The 23,446-nt window shown below is 37.2% G+C and overlaps 1 protein-coding gene across 12 annotated transcripts in view; it reads left to right on the top strand.

Annotated features, from left to right (window-relative positions):
• The window catches only part of ncam1a (neural cell adhesion molecule 1a), a 258,543-nt gene extending 235,858 nt beyond the window's left edge, over nucleotides 1-22,685 (top strand). For 9 of the 12 annotated variants that reach the window (XM_046867287.1, XM_046867279.1, XM_046867282.1 and 6 more), the window contains 4 exons: nucleotides 12,264-12,471; nucleotides 14,162-14,278; nucleotides 16,113-16,547; nucleotides 21,493-22,685. In XM_046867287.1, the coding sequence (XP_046723243.1) occupies nucleotides 12,264-12,471; nucleotides 14,162-14,278; nucleotides 16,113-16,547; nucleotides 21,493-21,616 (884 nt within the window). In that variant the 3' untranslated portion in view covers nucleotides 21,617-22,685. The remainder of the gene's footprint in view (nucleotides 1-12,263; nucleotides 12,472-14,161; nucleotides 14,279-16,112; nucleotides 16,548-21,492) is intronic. The other 3 variants (XM_046867288.1, XM_046867289.1, XM_046867290.1) reach the window with 1 other exon arrangement.
• Nucleotides 22,686-23,446: the final 761 nt, after the last annotated feature.

Raw genomic sequence — 23,446 nt, 5'->3', positions numbered from 1 at the left:
AGGTTGGTGTTTTAAAAAGCATTCATTTGTTTGAAAATATTTTTTTTTCCTTCACTTCCAGGGAGGGCATCAGTTGTCAAAAGACTAATGTCAAAATGTCTTGAAATGTAACAGCTCATGTGTCACATATGACTTGCAAACTGGGGTGTTTAAAGCAGTCTCTAGAGTGGCATTTGCTTCCTGATTCTAATAATAATAAAATTATGAAAATGAAGCACTATGATTCTTGGAAACATTTGCCAATCACCTGTTAGGTAGGGGGTTGTTGTATTAATCACATTTCTTTATTTGGTATTAGATCATTGGTAAGATTGCAGCACATGTGTATGTTTTGTAACACCACACCAGGATTGTAGCTAAAGTTTATTTTAGATTTGAGATTTTACAGGGGACTCCAGGTTAAGTCAGGAAAGCGATTAAGCCAGTGTTATGTCTCCTAACGAGAATGATAATTAACCTCATTAGCACAAACATAGAGGGGGGACAAACAGATTTTTCAATTTTAAACAAAGCACAATTGCCTTGGTGTCCTTCCATTCAACTGCTGAATTGCTGATGGCATACTGGCATGTATAGGCTAATTAACCAGAGGCATAGCATTTACACTAGCAACTGAGGAAGGCTGCACTTATCTCACTTTAGACCAGTGACTTTGATCATTCTTCTTCTTTTTTTCTTTTTTACAACAATTAACTTTATTTCCTTGCCAGTGTTACAAAGTACTACACTAGGTAGGAACCAGCATATATTACCCTATTTATTTGCAAAATAGAAAAGCATCAGTACCAAATATACAAAATATATTTTAACACATTTTACTAATAATAACATTTTCTGAGATATCACTGTATATTATATTGGAAACATGGCAACATATAGGACATGTTCTTGCCTTTTTCTTAATGTCTTGCTATCAACAATCTAGGACAGGCTTCATATGCACATTAGGCTAGTCCAGGCCCACTTGCATGTAATTACACTCACGCTCATGACAGGATCTATTTTTTAAACTGTATCAATTTGGAACTATCATGGTTGACTATTGAACAATAGTTGCATCACATCTGTTTCTAATACAAGGACTCAGAAGATCTTAAATGATGAGTGACTTGGAAAGAAAGGTACACACACACACACACATATATATATATATATATATTAACTATTATGTTAGCTAGAGCACCATGCTTGTAGTAAAATACAGAAACAAAGCTTTAAAAATTTACATTTGTCTGCTGTGAGTATCAGTGAAGAATTTCACTCAGTAGGATATTTTACCGTTGAAAATCACATAAAAGTGAATGGAAATTGAGTGGTATGGGCCACAAATCCATTTGTTCCTTTTGTGCTTGTGTTGGTTTGGTATTGATTTAAAGTTTTGTTTTGTCTGGGTTTTATATTTGGATTAGTTTGGTTTTTCTTGTTTTGATTTGGGTATCAGAAACATGGCCTGGCATGAACTTCACATTTGAACGGCTTAGCCATCCCTCATGGCCTCACCTGTACTTTACACTGTACTCAATTTCTTTATCAGCAGGCGAAGTCATGTCATAGCAGCAGTGGTGGACAAAGTAAAACATTCCCCTGCTTGAGTAAAATTTGATGGCTTAATTATTTTTTTCTATAAAAGTATAAGTAAAAAAAAGTATATAATTTTTTTTTTTATTAGAAAGAACAAAGTACTTGCTTTTCAAAGTACATGAGTATCAAAATGAAGGTACTGATAATTGATGCAATTAACTGTTTTATTTAGCCTGCACATCCTACCTTTTTAAAAATAATGTTTTGTATTGTTAGAGACATTCAGTGAGAGTTCTCTTACTCTATGTATCCACTATGAAAGTGCATTTTGTGAGGTAAAATTTTCTTCAAAATGAAAATACTTTTATAAAGTCAAGATACATAAAAATATAACAAAGCATAGCAGCAAGTTTACACTTGGAAAGAGATTAATGATTTGTGAGGTAATTAGTTTTATCATCATTCATTCATCATCATTATCAATAATTCATAGCGAGGTCACTATTAGAAAAAGATAACATCAAATAGTATAGCAAAGAGTGTAAAGGCTAAATTACCAGAGGGTGATTACACAAAAACCTCAATGTACATTAGCGACATTAATGATTCCGTTCCACTGATTAGACATGACTAACTGTTATGTAGCCTGACACTAAATCACAAAAAAACAAACAGATCTTATAAATTGCTAACTTGTAAGTTCTAGTGTGGAGATTCTGTGTATGTAGTTTGTCAATTTTCTTTTTCTATGCTTTTTTGATCCAACAGAAGCTTTGGATGGGTTTGGGATACAAACTTTAGTGATTTAAGCCCCCTTTAGTGAAAACTCTCTGCATGAGAATTTAAGATCTCCACTCTTTTCTGGCCATCCGTTTAGAGCATGTTACTTTGAGCATTTAGCACAGCAAGTCTAATCAATCTATTTATATTAAATGATTAGAGAATTTCAGAAACTCTGAGACCGGCTTGAAGTAGAATTTAAAAAATGCAAAATCTTTTTTTTTTTCTTTTTTTAACAGCAATGAAATGTCTGCGTGTTTCGGGGTGTCTCTGTGATCAGCATTGAAATAATTTGTGATCTTACACTTGTCAGTAGTGTTTAAGGGCTCGTATGAAAGTAGACACTCAGAGCTTTGAAACTTTTGCAGTCAGCAGAACCCAACACTGGTAGAAGGTCTTTTTGGCAAAAGGATTGTCTAATTAACATGTTTTTTTTTGTAATTTTGTATCTTTTGTTAGCACAAGACTTTAGCATATTTTCTTTTGCAAGAATATAATTAAGGTCTTAGTCTTATTATCAGTATATCCTTTGGTGTATTGAAATATTTGATACAAAGCAAAAACAATTCTTGGATGGCATTCAGTTATTAGGAAAAAAACATATATATATATATATATATATATATATATATATATATATATATATATATATATATATATATATATATATATATATATGTGTGTGTGTGTGTGTGTGTGTGTGTTAATGTGTTATTAAATAACAAAAAAACACCCTGCCCTTTTCCAATTTTCTGTAAGGGCAAAGAAGAAGAGGAGCTTCCAGCGTACAATTATGAGTTCATTCCATATTCATTTCCTTTTAAAATGCACATATATCATGCTCAAATGTAAATCATTGCCAGAAGAAACTTTTTAAAGAACCTGATACATTTTCGTGTGTGTTCTTACTGGTGTTTCATATTCAATTTGTCAACTCTGTGGTGGGAATGTGTGGAGACAGGTGAGAGGCATACTGGACATGTTGCTGACTCAGCAGGCAAGGGCTTTGGTGTTGAAGAGCTCAGAGCCAGCCTTTGTTCTTAGACGTGTGGTGTGATTTATTGCTGCGCTTAAATTGAGGCCCGGAGCAGAGGAAAACAAATGTTAGGCCACAGAGAGCCCTGAACCCTCTCGAGCTGGGCAGTAGATTAAGGCTGCCAGTCATGTCTCCCACTTTCTCGAGCCAGATGTGCTCTCCAAGACACAGCTGGAATCAGAGATGGAGAAAAACACTGGCAGGAGTACAGACAGGGAGATAGAGTGCGAGTGGCAGTATAGTGTATCTGTCCGAGTGAGTGATCAGTTCTTATCTTTAAGACACCTTTATGAATTTTAGTGGTAATAATCCCAGCAGTAAATGCTCAAACACACATAGGGCCTCGCAAAACTGAAAACTATGAAAGTTGAACCAGCATTAAACCTAAACATCCTAGCTTTGCTTTGGTCAAACCTAAAATCTTTTTCGACCAGACATTTCCATATCAAAAGGGATTTCAAGAAAATCTCTATAGGAAGCTAAGAATCCTTAAAGCTCTAAAGAATCCATGAGAAACCCCTTTTTCTAAAAGTACACTTTAGATGTTTGACATATTAAAGCAAAACCTAGTGGTTCTTTTGTGCTATAGGGGACATTTATTTTTATTTCTGCCATGGGTTGGGTCCTCTTGTCTCTTTTAAAGAAGGAGTCATCTCATATCAATACAAAGCTCTCCTGAATAGTCACCTTTACCCTATAATGAAACATTTCTTTCCTGGTGGGAGTAGTCATGTCCAGGATGTCTCCGCCCCATCCACAGGGCACCATCACTCACTGTGTGGTTATAATGAATATAAAATGGATGTAAATCATATGCAATGACCTTCAGTGTTACTAACTCTCAATCCAATTGCATATTTGCAGTGGTACATTAGAATGCTCTCTGCTACACTATCATCAAAACAACACCATTCTTTTGAAAAAGTGATGATCATCCCTTCAGTACAGTTCAAGAGATCTGGAGTATCGATGTCAAGGTGTTATGGTGGCTTACAGTGGCTCAGCGTCTTACTAACACACTTTGTTTCCTATTTTATCACTCATCTGTACACATTATACATCTACGAAGTGTGGGCTATTCTTTGTTGTGCACAGTTTGTGAGCTCACTTTTACCCTGTCCATCACCCACTGGAGAACAGATACTATAGTAGTGTATGATGTTTTGGCATAAATGTACAGTATCTAGTCTTTGGTGGTCCTTTGAAGAACCCTCACATTGTTTAATTGGGTAGATGCTACATGCTTGGCCTTAACTTTAGGTGGATCGTTTACGACAAATATAATATATACCCTTAAAGTAACTAAGTTGGTAAGTAGACCTGATAAAATGGCCTGTAAACAATGATCACACTTAGGTCCTGTTTACATTTAGCATTACATGAGTCCTTGAGTGATTCAGACATTGCTAAGATTAGGTATGAACATGAAGATTTTAAGGTGGACCCATACACACGTTACCACATTCTATTTGCAGTTGGGACGCAAATGCATTACAATGCGTCAACTAATGCAGCAATAGACTCCCTAATCGAATGCACAGTTGCCCTAGTAAAAAAAAACAAATATTATGAGAAATCTATTTTAAAACTCATAGCACTTTGTGTTGTTTCATTAGCTGTTTTTTTTTTTGTTGAACAAGCAAGTAAAGTATAATGAAAAAGCCCATACACTTAAATACACATAAAATAGGATTTGTTGGACATTTCTACCTAAAAAAATGCAAATGCAGCAGAAGGCTGCTGTTATAAATGCCCATGACATCATTCCTCTAACAGAAATGATGTGCAGGTATGATATCTGAGGCAAGTGGTCATCAATGACTGGTGAAAATGGCTATGCATTTCAGTTCACTCACTACAAACGTTAATATCAGATGTGAACAGGGCCTTAGGTTCAATGGGCTCTTAATAAAGTTAAGGGTTTGGCAGATTTATAAATGCATTCTACTTTAAAAAAAGCATACCTATTGTTATAGGTGTACTAAAACTTTTAAGACACCCCTAAAGGATAAGATAAACTAAGTTAAACTCTAGAATTAGAAGACTGCAGGGTACCAGGTCAGAGGGTCTCAGAGGGTTTTTTGTAATAGTTCCCAAAATCCTACATAAAGATCGAGTTGATATAATTTTTATGGTTTTACATTTTATGGTTTTACATTGTCTCCAACCAGCTTTACACAGATAATTTGGTAGGAAATAATGTTCTTTATAATTGTAAGTTTGTCCCTAACGAGCAAGCCGGTGGCAAATGTGGCGAGGAAAAACTCCCTGAGATGGCATAAGGAAGAAACCTTGAGAGGAACCAGACTCAAGAGGGAACCCATCCTCATCTGGGTGGCACCGAATGTCTATTTATTACAGCTAAACGATGTTGAGGTGTCCATTGATGGTGATCAAATGCAAACTGTAGTCCTGAGTCAGTGTAGCAGACTGTTGACATTAAGTACAGTCCAAATCCATCCTCAAAGCTCCTGTTACTCTGTAATTTCATGAATCCCCAGGTCGTAGATGTGAAAACATCCCCAGCTGGCCTAAAATCTAAAAAAAAAAAATCATCCAATTGCAGGCTGGGACAAAGCGGGCAGATCCAAGGAGAGGAGAGGGGCAGGAACAGTGGTACCTGCTACCTCAGTAGCATGTTTAAATCCACCGAGAGATGGAAAAGAAGAGAGAGAGAAGAGGGATGACAGGGAGAGAAAGATATGGATTATTAAGTATCCTTATTAATGTATAAAAGTTAAGAACACTGTGCAGTTGGGGACTCTAACAGGACTAGCTATGGCAGCATAACTAAAAGGAGGGCCAGAAGGTAACACAGGCATGAGGGATAAGAGACGGCCAACCACACCAAAGTCAACAAACCTGAGAGAAAGTGTGAGATTGAGGGTACGGCAGCATTCAAATATCCCAGTTCACCGAACACTCTATATCCATGAAACACCAAACTTTACCTTAAAGAGTTTTACAATAGAATGTTTAATGTAAAATGTGTTGTGCTTTCCCATTATATATGGAACAGCTGAAAAGAACTTGTTTAGTATCGTTCACTGTGTCTTTTGTAGGGTTCTACCTAAAGCTTACAAAAGTTACATGAAGAATATCAACAGAAAAACCCTTGATCCGTTTCCTGCCTTAACTCTGCTTTGAATGCATCAATAATTCATGGCCTCCTGACACATTTAAATGTGTTTACTTCATTTATCTGGCTCTAAATTATAGGGCACATTTCATTAGATATAGGAATTTTAGTTTCGATCGACCGTGACAGAATATCAGCTAATGATGATTAATTACACGGCCAGTACAACACTGAGGTTTGTCTAAGACTGTACTGTTTGCTAAACTGAACAGTCCCTGATGAAAAGATTCAATAGAAATGTTTATTGAGTGAAGAGCAGAGGTTGTATTAAAAAGTTGCAGAAATAATGAGAAAAACTAAGAAAACAGAAGAAAGCCAAGAAATAATGTCAACTTGAAAGAGGTGTTAATGTTTAGCCCCTTGGTCCAATCAGACATATCCAGGCTCTCAATCCTGAAAAGCGCAGGACCTGGCAATGATGACTGACTGGAAAGCACATGCTGAACAAAGATAACAAGACTTTACAGAGCCTGTACTTGAAGAGAAGAAGCGGCTGCCAATTAATATTAATTCAGCAGGAGGGCTGAATTAGCAAAATATTTCTCTTTAATTTTTTTTCCATTTCTCATTTTCTAACTTTTCTTACTGCTTGTGGCTTCTCAGTTTCTCTGAGCATCTATACAGCTCAGTTAACTGTATTTTTTCAGGGAAAAAAACACTTGCAAATTGTGTTTTGTAAATTTACTAAAATTCACATACTCATCCAAAAAGACTGCTGGTTTTTTCTTTCAGAAATACACTGTCATCACACATTTCTGGTAAAATATTCCTTTTAATCAGAAAGAATGTGTCCTTCTGATTACATTTTCTGATTACATTTTCTTTTACACTGGCTAAATTTCATTATTAAATTATATAAAATATAATTTTTTTTTATTTTAGATAATTCTCATTAATCAACAAGCACCCCTGCCGACTTCCTTAAATCGGCTGTTCTTCAGTTTTACGGCTGTATTTAACACTTCTCCAGATTTTCAAACATTATGCATATTTAAACCATTTATAGAAGATATTACACACTGTTATAATATGCAATATGTATAATAATGTTGTAATATTGTCATTCATGTGATGTGGCTAAAATAGTGTATTGTGTTCGCATGTTAATGGCCCTGAAATAACCTCCCACTTTTCTAAGAACCGATTCGGTTATGTCTTCCATCTGTTCCTTAACGAAATAGGTGGAGTCAGTATTGATGGTGGAGGCATGAAAGTAAATGAGCAACATGCATTAAACATGCAGCAGATAACTGTGAAGATTTCACTTTGCTGTTTTAATCTGCTTTACTCCTACTCTACTTTATCGTTTTTGCCATATTAATTATGTGTCATTCAGGCTCATCATTGTATAGCCCTTGATGTATGGATGTCATACTTCAGTCCAAATGAAAGATGACGGCACGGTTTTTTAGTACAATAATCAGCAGTTTAGTGGTTTAGTGTAGTTATTGTTCTCAACCTATATTCCTATTGAAAACACATACTTAATTGTTATTTCTCTTATAGTTACATTTCATGTGGAGTTGCATTGTGTGTTTGTGGATTTAGAGAAAGTGTACGATAGAGTGCCGGGAGAGGAGTTGTGGTATTGTGTGAGGAAGTCAGGTGTGTCAGAGAAGTGTGTGAGGGTGGTGCAGGACATGTATGAGGACAGTGTGAAAGCAGTGAAGTGTGCAGTAGGAACGACAGACTGGTTCAAGGTGAAGGTTGGACTGCATCAAGGATCGGCTCTGAGCCCTTTCCTTTTTGCAGTGCTGATGGACAGATTGACGGACGAGGACAGACAGGAGACTCCGTGGACTGTGATGTTTGCAGATGATATTGTGATTTGTGGTGAGAGTAGGGAGCAGGTTGAGAAGAGCCTGGAGAGGTGAAGGTACGCACTGAAGAGAAGGGGAATGAAAGTCAGTAGGGGTAAGACAGACTACATGTAATTGAGTAACAGACAGGAGGTGGAGCTGGAGGTAGCAGAGCTGAAGATGCTGAGATTTTCATTGGGAGTGACAACGATGAACAGGATTAAAATGAGTTAATTAGAGGGACAGCGCATGTAGGACGTTTTGGAGACAAGGTGGGGGAGGTGCGATTGAGATGGATTGGACATGTTCAGAGGAGGGACATGGGGTATATCGGTAGAGTAATGCTGAGGATGAAGCCGCCAGGAAGGAGAAAAAGAGATAGATCAAAGAGGAGGTTTATAGATGTGGTGAGGGAGGACATGCAGGTAGTTGGTTTGAAAGAGGCAGATGTAGAGGACAGGGGGGGTATGGAGACGGATGATTAGCTGTGATAACCACCAATGGGAGCAGCCAAAAGAAGAAGAAGAATAAAAAGATAGTTACAATTCATGTCACTTTTGTTATAGTAGCTATAAACCGTCAGTCTCTCATCAGCCTCTCTTTGTCTCTGCTGATGTTCATTAGGAACAATGTGCTTTGTTGTGTAGTAGAGTGACAGCAAAGTGTCACCCTACTACAGCTACATCTCTGATTGTCACAAAACTCTGACACTGGGGAATCCTTCAGTAAATGTCAGCATACAGATCACTGCACATAATCAATGACTATACAGTGTGGGGCTTTCCTATACAAATGTCTTTGTAAGTTGTTACTATAGAAACCATAATATTAAACTAAGATACATTATATAAACTGGAACGCCTGCTTTTATGGAAACACTAGCTGACCACTTTGGTCAGCACTTCCTGACCAGTCAGAAGGCTGTGGTATAGGTATAATTGTAGTATGAATGTAATTACTGTAGATATATTCACTTTATTGTGGACAGCTGGTATTTTTTTTTGCTCGGAGCACGAATTCCGGTTGCCAGTCCATTTCCCCCTAGAGTGCTGCGTGGGCGCAGGTTTGCTCAAGGGCACAGTGGCAGTAGCAGAACATTAACAGGATCTTAACAGCTCATATTGCACTCATGACCTCATGGACCAAAGGCAAATGTTCTCGCTATATTTTCACCCACCCACTTGCTCACTCAAAGTGTTCTGTAGATTTCGGTTCCTTTCAGATTGTGGCCATATATATTTATATATCAGCAAAATTCTTGTTGCAGTGGGTTTGTTTCCATGGTGTAAACATGTTTTATTGCTGGTTAATAGTGCACTTCCTCCTGTTTACCATTTTGGCTGTTTTTCTGTAGTTGTTGTTGTGTAAGCATGTGTTTACACATTCATACAAGTCTACACATTCATCTAAAGTAGCAGTGCTCTACATTTTAAAGCACCAAACCCTTAATAATATGATTAGAGACTCAATTTCATGCCAGCACAGATTTTGTGCAAAAAAACATAAGCGAGATGGGCAACATGAGGTGCAAAAACCTTTAAATCTGAAATCGGATGCTCTGCAGTTGACTAATGCAGAATGATCAGGATTTCAGCTTTTTGTGTTATGCTGCATAAATATTATGCTGTCATTCCAAGAAAGTGCTGTCCTGTACATTTCAGTTGTTTTATTTAACCACAGGAAGCGTGTGTGTGTGTGTGTGTGTGTGTGTGTGTGTGTGTGTGTGTGTGTGTGTGTGTGTGTGTGTGTGTGTGTGTGTGTGTGTGGTGTGTGTGGTGTGTTTGGCTTCGTTCCACAAAGAGCAGTAAAAAATGTGGTTTCTTGAATTTACCAGGATTCTGTTCAGCTGGAAGAATAACGATACAGAATATTTTAACTTTTAACCATTTCTGTTGTTTTGAAACAGTTATTGACCTCCTGCTCAAATCAAATCAAAGTGAGAAACATTACTCAGAAACACATGTTTAATTCCCTTTGATTACACCGTATTAAATTTTTTTGCAGTCGCTTTGGAGTGTTTTTCAGATCAGAAATGAAATTCTCAAAGCTACTTGTTCAAACTCCACATCATTTCGTCATTTCTGCTCACCATAAGAACATTTCTTGTTGCTTTGATAAAATTGCGAATGCATTGGTACATTCATTCAATTGATTGTGAACAGTTGTCTGCTGTTTCCTACATTATCAGTTGGTTATGTCGTGTTGATCAAAATATATTTTACTGGTTCCACCTAAATAGTCTTAAACCCCAAAACATCTCGGCATCAGTTCACTGCAAAGTCATTGAATGCAAAATGGTTAAACCAGTTGTCATCATCTCTCATCTAAAATTTCTTAAAAATAAACTTTTAATAAATGAATTGTGCAGATGAATCTTGAATGTCACTAAGGATCCTTCCTTAGTGACACTCAAGATTCATCTGCACAATTCACAAGTGTATGGAATCAGATCAACCAATAATCAACAAGTTCTTCAAAAGAGGTCAAAGGTGAATTTTGTGAACCTTGAATTGGAAAGTGTATTCAGACAGCGCAAAACACAGAATAATAAATTCTGAAAACCCCATTTGCTTTGAAAATACTACTAATAGTAATAATGTAGGTTAAGAAGGCCTGGGGTGCAGTCAGAGTTCCAGTTCATTCCAAAAGGTGTTCAGTAAGGTTAAGGTCAGAGCTCTACAGCAGGTCACTCAAAATCCATCACTTCAGCTCATGTAAACCATATCTTCATCCTCACGTTGTTCACAGGAGTAATGTCATGCTGGAACAGGTTTGGGTCTCCTGGTTCAAGTGAAGGGAAAATGTTATGCTACCGCCTCCAGAGACACTATATATTTGTTTCTCCAACTTTGTATAAACAGTTTTGAGAAGAATCACATGGCTGGAATAGTCAGGTGTCCTAATACTTTTGTCCATATAGTATATGTCATGAGGAATGTGTCCTAAATGTTGAAATAATGTGGTCACTTTTGACACAAAAGGTTTTATTACATTTTAAATAGCAATAAAGAGCATTAATAGAAGTTTATTTTTGGGAACATTATAATGTATTTCTAAGTTTATATCTGTTTTGCTTTTGTGAAGAAATAAAATCTGAAGTGTTAAGAACATTAGTTAATGTTAGACTTTAAAGATTTTTTTTATGTAATTAATTCTTGAATTCTTAAATTCAACCAAATATTTTATTTGAAATAATTTCATATATCAATCAGCACTAAAGTAAAATATTAAAACATTGAGAGAATGGTATATACTTTTGGAAAAATCATGTTGATGTTTCCCTTTTAAGAAACCCTTTAATATTCTATGTACAATGTTTTTTTTGTTTGTTTGGACCCCATAATTATAAAAAAAATTTTTTTTGAAGAACTATTGTAAATAGAAGAAGCATTGAAGAACTAAATCCCTTGGGTGCTCAGTAAAACTGTTACAGGGTCACACTTTTTAAACATTTATTGACAAATCAATTACTACTCTGATCCTACCACTGAGATGTAGGTTATTTTCTCGGTACAAGGAAATACTGAATTTGATGTATGTGGTGACCTTGTCACCATGTGGGTCCTCATGCTGTAAAATGTGGGTTTGGCTATGTTAAGGATTTTGCCATATTCCTTTTATGTAGCGAATAAAACACTTGGAAGTGTTCTGTTTTAGGAAAATAGTCAACAAAGCATTTGTGTAATGAAGCCAAGTGCAACATGCTAAATGTAATTATTTTCCAAAAATTGAGTGTTAATATGATTGTTTGCTTTTTCTTTACTCACTGATGTAAGAACAGATCATACATTTTATTGTTTATAATTCATGTTGTGCATCATCTAAGAAACAAGTTATTTCCTGAAGGTGCAAACACTGAAGCCTTTTAGTTTTGGTCACAACTACAAACTTTATTGTTTTATTACTACATTTAGTAATGTGTTATCCCAATTTAGATGTACACAGGCTGGTTCATGACTTAGTACATTTCTCTCTCCTTCTTCCTAAGACCCAGTGGCCAGTGGTTCAAATCTTGGTACAGGAGCCATCGTGGGCATTCTCATTGTGGTTTTCCTGCTGCTTCTCGTCGGTGTGGATGTCACCTGCTACTTCCTCAACAAATGTGGCCTGCTCATGTGCATCGCTGTCAACTTCTGTGGCAAGTCAGGCCCCACCGCCAAGGGCAAGGACATCGAAGAGGGCAAGGCAGCTTTCACGTGAGCACTTCAGTTTCTTTATTTCCATCAGTTTTGTGCTGAACCGAAGAGCTCTGTGCCACCCATCAGACCTCCACTTTTATAATCAACTCCCATCAGCTCTGTAGGAAAACTCATAGCATGCCATGATTGGAGCTTATCTGAATTTATGAATGAGAATAATGGCAATATGATGGGTTGCTCACTCAGAGTTAAGAGCAGGGCACTGTGATGTAGGTTACAATAAGAATAAAAAAAAAAAAAATCACTATAGTTAAGTGAACTGTTACAGTGAAACTGGTTTGTAAATGGTGTAATTCTGTAGTTCAGCACACGGTAATAATGGAAATCTTGCCTATTACAACCTCTGAAGCTTAATAATAGGGAAGAACGGTAGTATAAAGGAATTGGCCTGGCTAACTTGAGCTAAAATCTAGTGAGGTTTTATATTAATCGCATTGCTAGGATCTGAAAAGTGAAATGGCTTCTGGAATGCCTGAAAAAAAGTTAAAATTAAAAAATGAAAGTACAATGACTTAATCAGAGGCTGGTATAACATTTAGGTAAGGAAAATGTTTTCTGAATGTTATTTTTGCTTTCTAGAGCTGTTGCGTTTTTGTATGTTCTAAGAATGTTTAAGGAAACGTATGTCACACCTCATATTAAGAACATGTTTACTATATATTATCCATTAGTGTATACTGTATATAATACCTGGATATTTTGTATACTTTGTTGTATGGTACATTTTAAATACGATTTAGAGAAGGAAGGAAGGAAGGAAGGAAGGAAGGAAGGAAGGAAGGAAGGAAGGAAGGAAACATTAATTTGTAACAGATCACCATGAAGTAACTCGTTATTGAGTTTTGTTCGAACCTCAACAGAACAAAGTTTCTATGTAAAAGTTTAACACTAAATAAACAATAAACCCAATTTATAATCTAAATAACTATATTGTCATATACTGTATTAATTTTATTTCAAGACACAGTAATAAACCCTGCCAAATGTGTTTGTTTTTTTAATGTTTTTTCAATGAATCTACTTGCATAAACAAAGCCAAGTCAATTAGCAACTAACATAAAATGATTTGAGTTATAAGATAAACATTGATTTTGCTAATGGGCAGTCTATTGTTCTGTTTGGGGCAGAAAGCAGAAGCAGGACACAATGCTGTTAAACTTTTAAATCAGAAAATCAGAACTCCAATATGCTAAAACAGGAGCAAACAGGATTGAACCCTAATACCTGAATATAATAATAATAATAATAATAATAATAATAATAATAATCATGAACAAATATGTCTGAATTTGTTAGCATTTTCTATGACAATACAGGAAGGGGGAAAACAGAACAGAATCTGTGAAAAAAATGTGATTTTGGTTTAATGCAAATTGTTTTTTTTTTTTATAAATGTTAAATAAATTAATAAAGGTTAAATAAAGTTGCTGTAAGTATTTATTATCAGGTAATTAGAATATACATGCATCATAATATGCATGCAGTAAAATCAGGAAAATGTTACATACCACTACAAATTAGATATTTTAAAGCAAGTTCCATAGACAATCGTTTATTTTATAGCACAAAAAAGCGACACTATGGAGAATCTGTAAAGCTGTTCAGGTCTCTAAAATGTATCTAAGGTCAAAGATTGTTCTGGATCTCAAAACAAACTATTGATCTCTTGTCCATTTTGCTCTTATAGGAAAGATGAGTCTAAAGAGCCAATAGTGGAGGTGAGGACTGAGGAGGAGCGCACTCCCAATCACGAGGGAGGAATTCCTACTGAACCCAATGAGACCACCCCACTTACCGACCCTGAGTGAGTCTCTCTTAAGCACACACACACACAGAGAGAGAGAGAGCTCTGCACGGAAGTCATAAGTCATGCACGGAAAGCAAGAAGCGAAGAAAAGGACTCTCAGGTGGAGTTAATGGTGGTCTGGGTCACTAAGCCTTGGCATGCATTATGGCTTATTTTGAAAGAAGTGGCTTCATAAGAATAGGCAGCTAATGACATCAATGTCAGAATAGTGAGCATGGGGAGTGCTTTGAATAGAAGCTAATACATTACCTGCTGGAGAGCTATTTATGAAGCATGGTCAGTGAATGAGAGAGAGAGAGAGCCATGCTCAGAATGCTACGCATTATTCAGAAACTGAGAGGTCTCGCTGTTAGCGTGATTAGTATGCTCGCTTCCAGGGAAGGAACACTCCTTAGTCTGGTGTTTGCCTTCCCGGTCATGTAGTGTTTATCACAGATTCCACCATGCTGTGCATTAATTACACTGTGTTTTATCTGTGCGTTTTAATAGACACGAGCGTTTGACAAGGTGCAGGCAGAGATGTATTCATTTTTGGTGTTTTTTTCCACTTTTAAATTGCATGTTGCAGTCACCTGCACATAGGCGGTGGGTGAATTGGCAACCTTATATAGTTATTGTGGTAAATTATAATAATTTTCTTAGAATAGAGTGGCATTAAGGTAAGTAGCTGGCCTCATTAATTATTTTATTTCTTTTATCGCTTTTATTCCTTTCCTCCCTTTCCTTTATCCCCAAAGCATGTTATGAAGCAGCTGAATTACATTATGTTACACCAACAATACCTTGCAAAAAGAAAGTTTTACAGAGAGTTATAAATGACATGATGAAAGAAGTACCCCCTTTGAGCAGTGATTCGTCTTAGAGAAATGCAGCTCAGATACAGCGTGTTGGCTATCATACAAACACACTATCTTTTCCTCCCGTTGAAGGGTGCCATTATTTTCATCCTAAGGGCATAGATAATCTTATCAATTCACACAGGATCAACTTCTCACATGTTGAAAGCTTAAAACTTGCACAAAAGTTGCCGTTTAGCATGTTAGGAAGCAGTGTCTGTAGCACAGTATTAGCTTGCTAATTGAACTAGCTATATTTAGCTCAAATGTCTGTGATTGTATGTGATTAAATTAGGACTTAGATTACACCAAATGTAAATAGTAGATAAGTGCATTAACTTTGTGTTTCCTATTTTAAATAATGCTGCCACAATATCTTTCTGCAAGAATAGTTCATGGATAAAGATAACATGCATGTCTTTAATGTGATGCAGGTTTTAGCCTCAAAATCTGTACTTCAGTGACGTGTCTGTTCCTGTTTTAGTTATTCTTAGGTGGCACTAGTCAATACTTCAGCTTTCGTCCAATTTTCCACTCAGATGATGGCTCATTTGTTGTGTCTTTCCATCTCTCTCTCTCTCTCTCTCTCTCTCTCTCTCTCTCTCTCTCTCTCTCTCTCAGTTTCTAATGCATGAAACAGAGGGTCATGAATGAAAAAATGATCAGGTTTCAGGACTTTAGAAACTACTCTACCATTAACTTGTTTATGTGGTTCTGCTACTTTATTTTTATTCCAAACCTAAATACCATGATACATGTTGTGTATTTTGACAATGTCTTCAAATATCATGATATGATATTTCCATATCGCCCACCCCCACTTACACTGTTTGTATATATGTGCTTTGGCTTCCCTCCCACTCTTATGTTTTGTTTTCTGGACAATATGCCCGCCTGCCTCATTTTTTCTTTCTCTCTCTCTCTCTCTCTCTCTCTCTCTCTCTCTCTCTCTCGTTGTCTCTCACCGTTTCTTTCGTTTTCCCCTTTCCTCTCAGGCATGCCGCTGATTCCACTGCCACAGTAGTGGACTTGCTCCCCTCTTTAGCCACTAACTCAGAGCCAGTCACTGACAGTCCCGCTAGTGAGAGCACAACCATCAACTCCAGCACTGCCCCTGAACCCGACCCCAAAACAACACCCTCTTCTCAGTCTAATGCCCCCAAAGCCAACATAACCTCTCCTACCTACCCACCTGCTGACACCCCACTGGTTGACCTCAGCGATGGTCCCTCCCCCCAGGCTTCTCAGCCCTCAGTTGCCCCCAAATCCACTCCTTCTTCACCCCAGCCTAAAAATGCTACAGATGGCATCCAAAATACAGATTCAGCAACAGTTTCGCAGGTAGATGGAGGAATCCACCACGCATCAGATGCTGATCTGGCCAATGACTCCAACTCCACCAGTGCACCAGCTGTTCCCAGCCAGGACGAGTATGGCTCTAGTTGTGTTTGTGTGTTTTTGTTTGTGTCCTCACCACTTTCACCTTCTTTGTTAATCTTAGTCTTTCTCTCCCTCAATAATCCACACACCCAAATTCATTCCACTCACTCATTCACCTTGCCGTTCTTCATTTTCAGAGCTGTTAGTGAGTTTCAAAAGAAAACTAGACACTTAGGGCCTGAAACATTTACTGCTTATGAGAGTATCTTGGATCTATGTCCAGATTTTGCCAAGTGATGTGTACCTATACTATAGAAATATCAAAAAATCTAACACAAATCTTGTCTTAAGGCATATCGCAATCTCTATATCTAGCAAAATATATCTGATAAATAGCTTTCGATTGGCCATATAGTGAGCTACTGTATATAGTGTCTAGATCTTTTATGCATATTGCAGAAATTACACCACATTTTAAAGCAAATCTGGTTATCTTTCCAAAGAAAAAAAAACTATTTGTGTTCAAGTTTGTTTTAGACAATTTTACTTCCTTGTAGACCCAGGGACATCTGTCACTCGGCAAAATTAGAGCAAACATCTTGGATCCTCATATAGCCACCATTATTGTCTGTTCTTACTTATGCACTGTCTTCCTTAATAGAGCTGCCTGCATCAATTATTGGTGCCACTGGTAAAATTGGGATCATTTGTGGCAGGCATTCAACGCAAACACCATTATGAAAGTGTGAAATTGGTTGCCTTTTTGGTGGTGGGTTTAAATTCAGCGACAAACTAATTGATTCCTCTGTTATCTCTGAGGGAGAGGTGACTGCAAACAGTAAGCTCCTGCCATAAATAACTTGGAGCATTTTTCCCCGGTTATCCTCCCTGATGCCCACGGCACTCACAAGCGGACGGGCACAGTAAAAAGTCAATATGTGGCCTTAATGCGCCCCGAGTGGAAGTGTGATTGAGGTGATGCTAAAGCTAGATGAAGAAAGAAATTTGTCTTAATGAGCGTGACAGGGAGGTGGGGTGCTATCTCTGCTCCCTCAGGTGATTCGTTGTCAGTGTGCTCACTATTGCTACTGTCAGGAGGTGCCTTTTGTGTCGCCTTACATAAACCTAGGGTTTTGGGATTTTTGCCTGTATTTGTTTGTTTTGTATGCTGCTTTTTTTTTATTAATGAACGATCCATATCTGGTTGTATCATTAAAACAATCAGTTTGCTATATTCTAAAAATGAAGTTTGCTCCCAGAAAGCTGAGAACCGTATATTGAAATGGACGTACATATGTTAAGTGTGTTCATGTTAACAAAAGAAACACAAGAAATATTAATGACACACGCACAGAACTAGAGTACTGTTTTAGTACCCAAATTATACTTTTGATGGAGCAGGGGAAGCAGGCAGCTAACTATTGAGTAGTTTTTAAATATTTAACACAGACTTGCAGAAAACTCTCTCATCCTCTTTATATGGAGCAATTTGCTTTTTCTGACACTCAAAGTGTGTCCCCAGACAGTGTACATCACAAGTCTGTTTCCCCACTCTCTTAGCCCAGCTCAGCCATCTGATCCTAGAAGGGATACTGTAGAAAATTACCCTGTAGTACAGCTTCACCACCTGCCTCTTATGATTTGAGCCTGGAGTCAGGAATTGAGCCTGCCTCAGCTTTGGGCTTTAGTAAAATCACGGGTGGCAAAACCTGGAGAGACTTAATAGAACAAATGAATCCCTGACTAGATTTCAACTGTATTTTTAAAGTCTTTTTGATCCTGCCTTATTGAGGAGGTTAACTTAAATATGGAGTCTAACTGTGAATGCATGAAGAAGGATTTTATGCAATTTGGCTATAATGCGACTGTCTCATTCTTGTCAATTTAATTCAATGGACATTCCATCTCTGGATTGTGTCCAGATTTTGCAGCATACGGGTCACCTCCCAGTTCCCAGTTTCCAGAGTCCCAGGTTCAATCCTATGTTTGGGTTACTGTCTAAGCATATTCTTTACATGTTCGAGTAGATTTCCGCTGGGTTCCTCCTATTAACAGACAATTGGCTACTTGAAATTGCCCCTGGCATATGTGGATGGACTGGTATTCCATCAACAGTGTATCCCTACTACTTTCCAAGAGGATTTACCATTTTGTATCTTTGTTGTGTATTGTAGTGTATTGTGGATTTGCAGTGAAATGCAACAATATTGTGTTAATGTGCAAATCAGGTCATTACATGCAAATACCAACTTGTTGTTTTTCTCAGTTAATGACAAAAATCATAATCTTGCTAGATATTTTAAAACAAGAAGCAACCTTTGGATTTACCAAACACGTGGACCAACTACTTGGAGAGGTTGTTGTCTAATAACAGATGCATTTATTAACATATGGTTAACTGCATCTTAGACCTAAAATGTTTTGAGCAATGGGGTTTAGATCTTTCGCAGATGGATGAATTTGCACATGTAGTTTTATGCAATGATCTCCATATGGATTATTCTAACTAATGAAGTTGTAAATAATGACTCCGATTAAACCATTTGTTTAAAAAATGTTATTTAAATTATTATGTCATATATCAGCATCTGTAATAAATTTTTTACTTACAAACCTCTTACCCAAAAATAATTTCAACTAGTATGTATAAAATGACATGTAAATGATCATGTGTTTGTTCAAAATTGATAACTACAACATTTAATTTTTAAGTGTACAAATGTTAATTAAAACCTTAACATTTCAGCTTCAGGCATTATAATGTGGGGTTGATTATAATTAGGAGACATTAATATATATGTAAATGTATTTTAATGAAAATGAATATTCTATTTGGGCTCCAAAAATATAATTTATAACACTATAATTTATTTATTGATCACCTTTAGGGCTTGTTTAATCAATACAGGAATACACCTTGGATGGAAGTTCAGTCTATTGGATTATACATGCACTCACACATTCGCACTCTCATTGACAGCTAGTGGGCAATATAGACTCATCTTTTTACTTGCTAGCATGCATTGAAAAGATTGGAAAGTAAGTAAAAAACCCAGAAGGAAAACCCATGAGATCATGGGGAAATGATGCAATACACAGTATGGACAGTAAGCTGAGCTTAGGATCAAGCTGGGACCCTGGAGCTGTGGGGATACCGCTAGCTAACTCTTAGCAAACATCATGTGCCAAGCCAGTTACCAGATACTTTTCCTAAATGTATTTATTCAGAAGGTTTGAATACTAAATCTTACAATGTCACAGTTTGAATCCAGTCACATTTGTCCACTTATTTCCACAGAAAATGTATTTAGGTCATGTTTTTACAGAATATATTTAGCATTTTCATTATAATATGACCATCAGATGCTAAACATATCTTGGCTAACTGATGCCACAATTAGCAGTTTAACCATAGCATGTATACATTTTGATCCATTTCTACAGCAATATTATTTTCTTTTTTTCAACAACAGTCAAAACAAAACTAGAAAAAGAACAAATGTCAATGAAGGCCAAAATACACTGGTGGGAAAGAATATTGATTTGCCATTGAGCAAACTTTATTTAGATGAACCTTGACCTGTATGTTTCATAGGCTTCTGTTAAAAGGTAAAATGTGCCGTTTATCATTCATGCTATTAGCATGGATATGTTAGGGGCATTTTGTTCTGCCACCCCAATGGGATTTTATACTTAGCAATGTTACCATCTTTGCTTAAGCTAAAAAGGTAGATGTGTTACTCTTTCATCACCTAATTGATGCCGTTCCTGCTTTAAAGTCTTTTAAAAAAAAGTGTATTTTTGTGTTACTGCCACCTAGTACTGGTAACCCCAACTCTTCTCTCTTGCTAGTTGCTAGCAGACTCATTCTTCATTGTAATGGAGGTCACAATACTCAATTGCCGATTATGGTGAAGTCTGTGATACTCAGCCTCTGTCCCAAGCCCTGCAGATCACTTTCAGACAGGAAACAAAAGTTCAGGCTTTTGAACCTGACAAAGCCCCTGACTGAGATTGTGTTGTACCACTGATATAGTGTAGATGGAAACAGGAGACAGCTTCACTAAACCAATCACATTCTCTTCACCACAATAGCTCTCTGTTGCTAAAACAGGTGGTGTGGAAGTGCATAGATTCTACATCAGACCTCGCAGAGATACTAGGTAATGGTTTGCAGGAGGCTGAAGTTGAACAGTCACCTTTCTCGCACATTTTTTTTTCGTTATGTGTGTAGTAAGCGCTCATGCATAACTGACTAATAGCTGCGGGTCAGATGGCCTAAAAATAGATTGGCATGTGTGATGGGGGGGAAACATGTCAGACATGCAATTAGTGGCGTCTCCCCAATTTTCTTCTCGCAAGGCTCATCATTCATTTTCATGATTCATTATCCATTTATGAATGATTTGGCACACTGGTACAAGGCTAGTCAATTCCATTACTGCCAATTTAGCCTGGCAATGAATTGGTCCATTGAGAAATCATGGTGGGGAAAAAACTTCTCTTAGCAGGCACAGAGGGAAAAAACCCTCTTTAATGTCTTATATTCATACAGATTTTATACGTAGTGTTTCTGTATGCCGTTTCAATCATCCCTCCCAGAGAAAAACCATTTCACGTGTCAGTGAATTATCACACACTGAACAAACAGCAAAGGAAAGGTTAACGTTTGTGTAGATGCTTCTAGGCTTCTGTGGGAGAGCCACCATTATCATCTGCCTATTGTTCACTCACAGTTAATAGTCTCTGTCATCCACATCAATATCACATCACTCTGTCTGAGTCCGTCCTCTCATAAAACGACCTATAATGGTCTCGTCTCTGACGTTAGGATAAATGTGAGAAATATGTTTGTTTCTCTTGGGATGCATTTCCCAAAACACTAAAGTGTACTCACAAGAATGATTGCTAGAGCTCACAAAGTGCCTCTCTCTCTCTCTCTCTCTCTCTCTCTCTCTCTCTCTCTCCTCCCTCCTCCCTCCCTCCCTCCCTCAGCGGGAAGATTGTCGAAGACATGAAGAGCAAAGCACCCGAGACGGAGGTGAAGAAGCCCTCAGCTGAGGTGAAGACGATCCCTAACGAAGCCCCGCAGACAAACGGCAACGAGAGCAAAGCGTGATCCAGCGATCCAAGGGCCTCCATGTGTCACCACTACATCGAAACAAATGGTTTAATTAAAAAAAAAGGGTTCCTTTCTTCAGTCAGTGTCTTCTATAAGTTTGCAGAACAAGAGTTTGTAGATGTATTGAGAGCCTAAAGAACTTGTGCACATGCCTTTAATTTTTTTTTCCCCTGAATGTTATTTCTCATTCTATTTTATTTTTTTTTTCGTCTTCAGATACAGCAGGAAGGGTTGTATTTTTTTTCCTTTCGCACACTCTACTTCACTGCCTCGGCACAATCTCAGCTCTCATTTACTTGGAAGAGAAGTGTAATATCAGTGTGAATAGTTAATAACGGGGAACATTAGCTTTACTCCTGAATAACGGCTTTTATTTTGTGCACACACATGTAGTCGATCTTTTTACCGTCTTTGAGTTATGTACTGTTTTATTACATGCAGTATTGCCCTATTTTATTATTTTACACATGGATTTTAGGGTAATTTTTTGTTACCATTTTATTGTGTTTAAATAATGTATAAATTTTTTTTCACAGTTTATTTTTGAAAATTAGAATTAGATTGTTCGCATACTTGCTTTGCAGATTTGTCCCATAACTCCCCTCGGTTGTTTGTTTTCATTACGACCCCCTGCGTTTATATTTTTTTATGTTGATAAAACACGAAGTAAAATGCTTTCCCATTAAAACACAATGAAACAAGTGAAGGCACAGTTAAAGACTAAAAGGAGTAGGGTCAGATTCAGATAGTGTGATCGTTTTATAGCAGCACCAATAATCATGTTTTATTTCTTTTTTTTAAGTGTTTTGTTGTGTACATCAACAGAAAGGGAGCAGCTTGCTGATATTCTCCAAATTTCCGTCTTTGATAGCAGTTATCTCGAGCTTTCGAACATGAATCTTCTAAAAGGGTACAAGGTCACTGCTGCAATGATCACAGCTTGGAGAATTGATAAACAGTACTTCCAAAGCTTACGTTCCATTTAAACACTTGCAAAGCAAAACATTTATACAAAATGTTCTTTTTTTGGATGCATAATAAACAAATGGCCATATTGTTTTCTTTATTTAAGCCATAGTTCTTCGGTTAAAATATTAAACAGTCAAAAATGTACAAAAAAAAACATTTTAGATTCCTTTAATCTGCAAGTATGTGCACTGTGAATGCGTGATATATTCTAGTGTGAATACAGTGTGTTCTTTGTCATAGACTTGAAATATCCATAGGTTGTGAAAGGTGTAGCTATTAGTACAGATACCATCTCCGTAAAATTACATTAGAAAAAAAAAAAAAAAACACAAACCAATATACGTGGTCAAGATTCAAAGGAGAAGGTGCCTTCAATGTAAAAAGGTGTGTAGTCTGAGAAATCCGGTCAGTTCATACCATGGGGTGTGGAGTAGCCAAGGTAGTTTTCTGCCAGAGTAACATTCTTGTCTTGGGAAACAGTTTTTGCTCTGTAAACTGTGAATGTAGTCGTTTCTTTTTTTCCTCAGCGTATTTGTGTTGCGTCTTTTACGGCGGTCTGAGAGCATACACGGGTGCGATGGGTTAGTAGCAAGCTCGAGACCTTCACGCTCAAGACTTTGCCTCTCTTTCAACTGATGCAAAACTAGATCATATGTTTTACAAAACGAAATGTTTTAACACCTAGTCATCTCATGCCCCAGGAACAGAAAAGCTTGCCACTAATACAGTCATCGTCGCGTCAGTTAACTGAGCTGCCCGAATCTGTTTTCCATGGTCCGGTTAAAAAAGATGTAACCATGTAACCATAACAACTAGTTTTTAAAAGTTGAACCGAGCATGCAGTGTATTTTAAACTAG

This window comes from Silurus meridionalis, chromosome 15 (assembly GCF_014805685.1).
Source record: "Silurus meridionalis isolate SWU-2019-XX chromosome 15, ASM1480568v1, whole genome shotgun sequence".
NCBI classification, from domain to species: domain Eukaryota; kingdom Metazoa; phylum Chordata; class Actinopteri; order Siluriformes; family Siluridae; genus Silurus; species Silurus meridionalis.
This window is presented reverse-complemented; position numbering and strand designations above follow the sequence as displayed.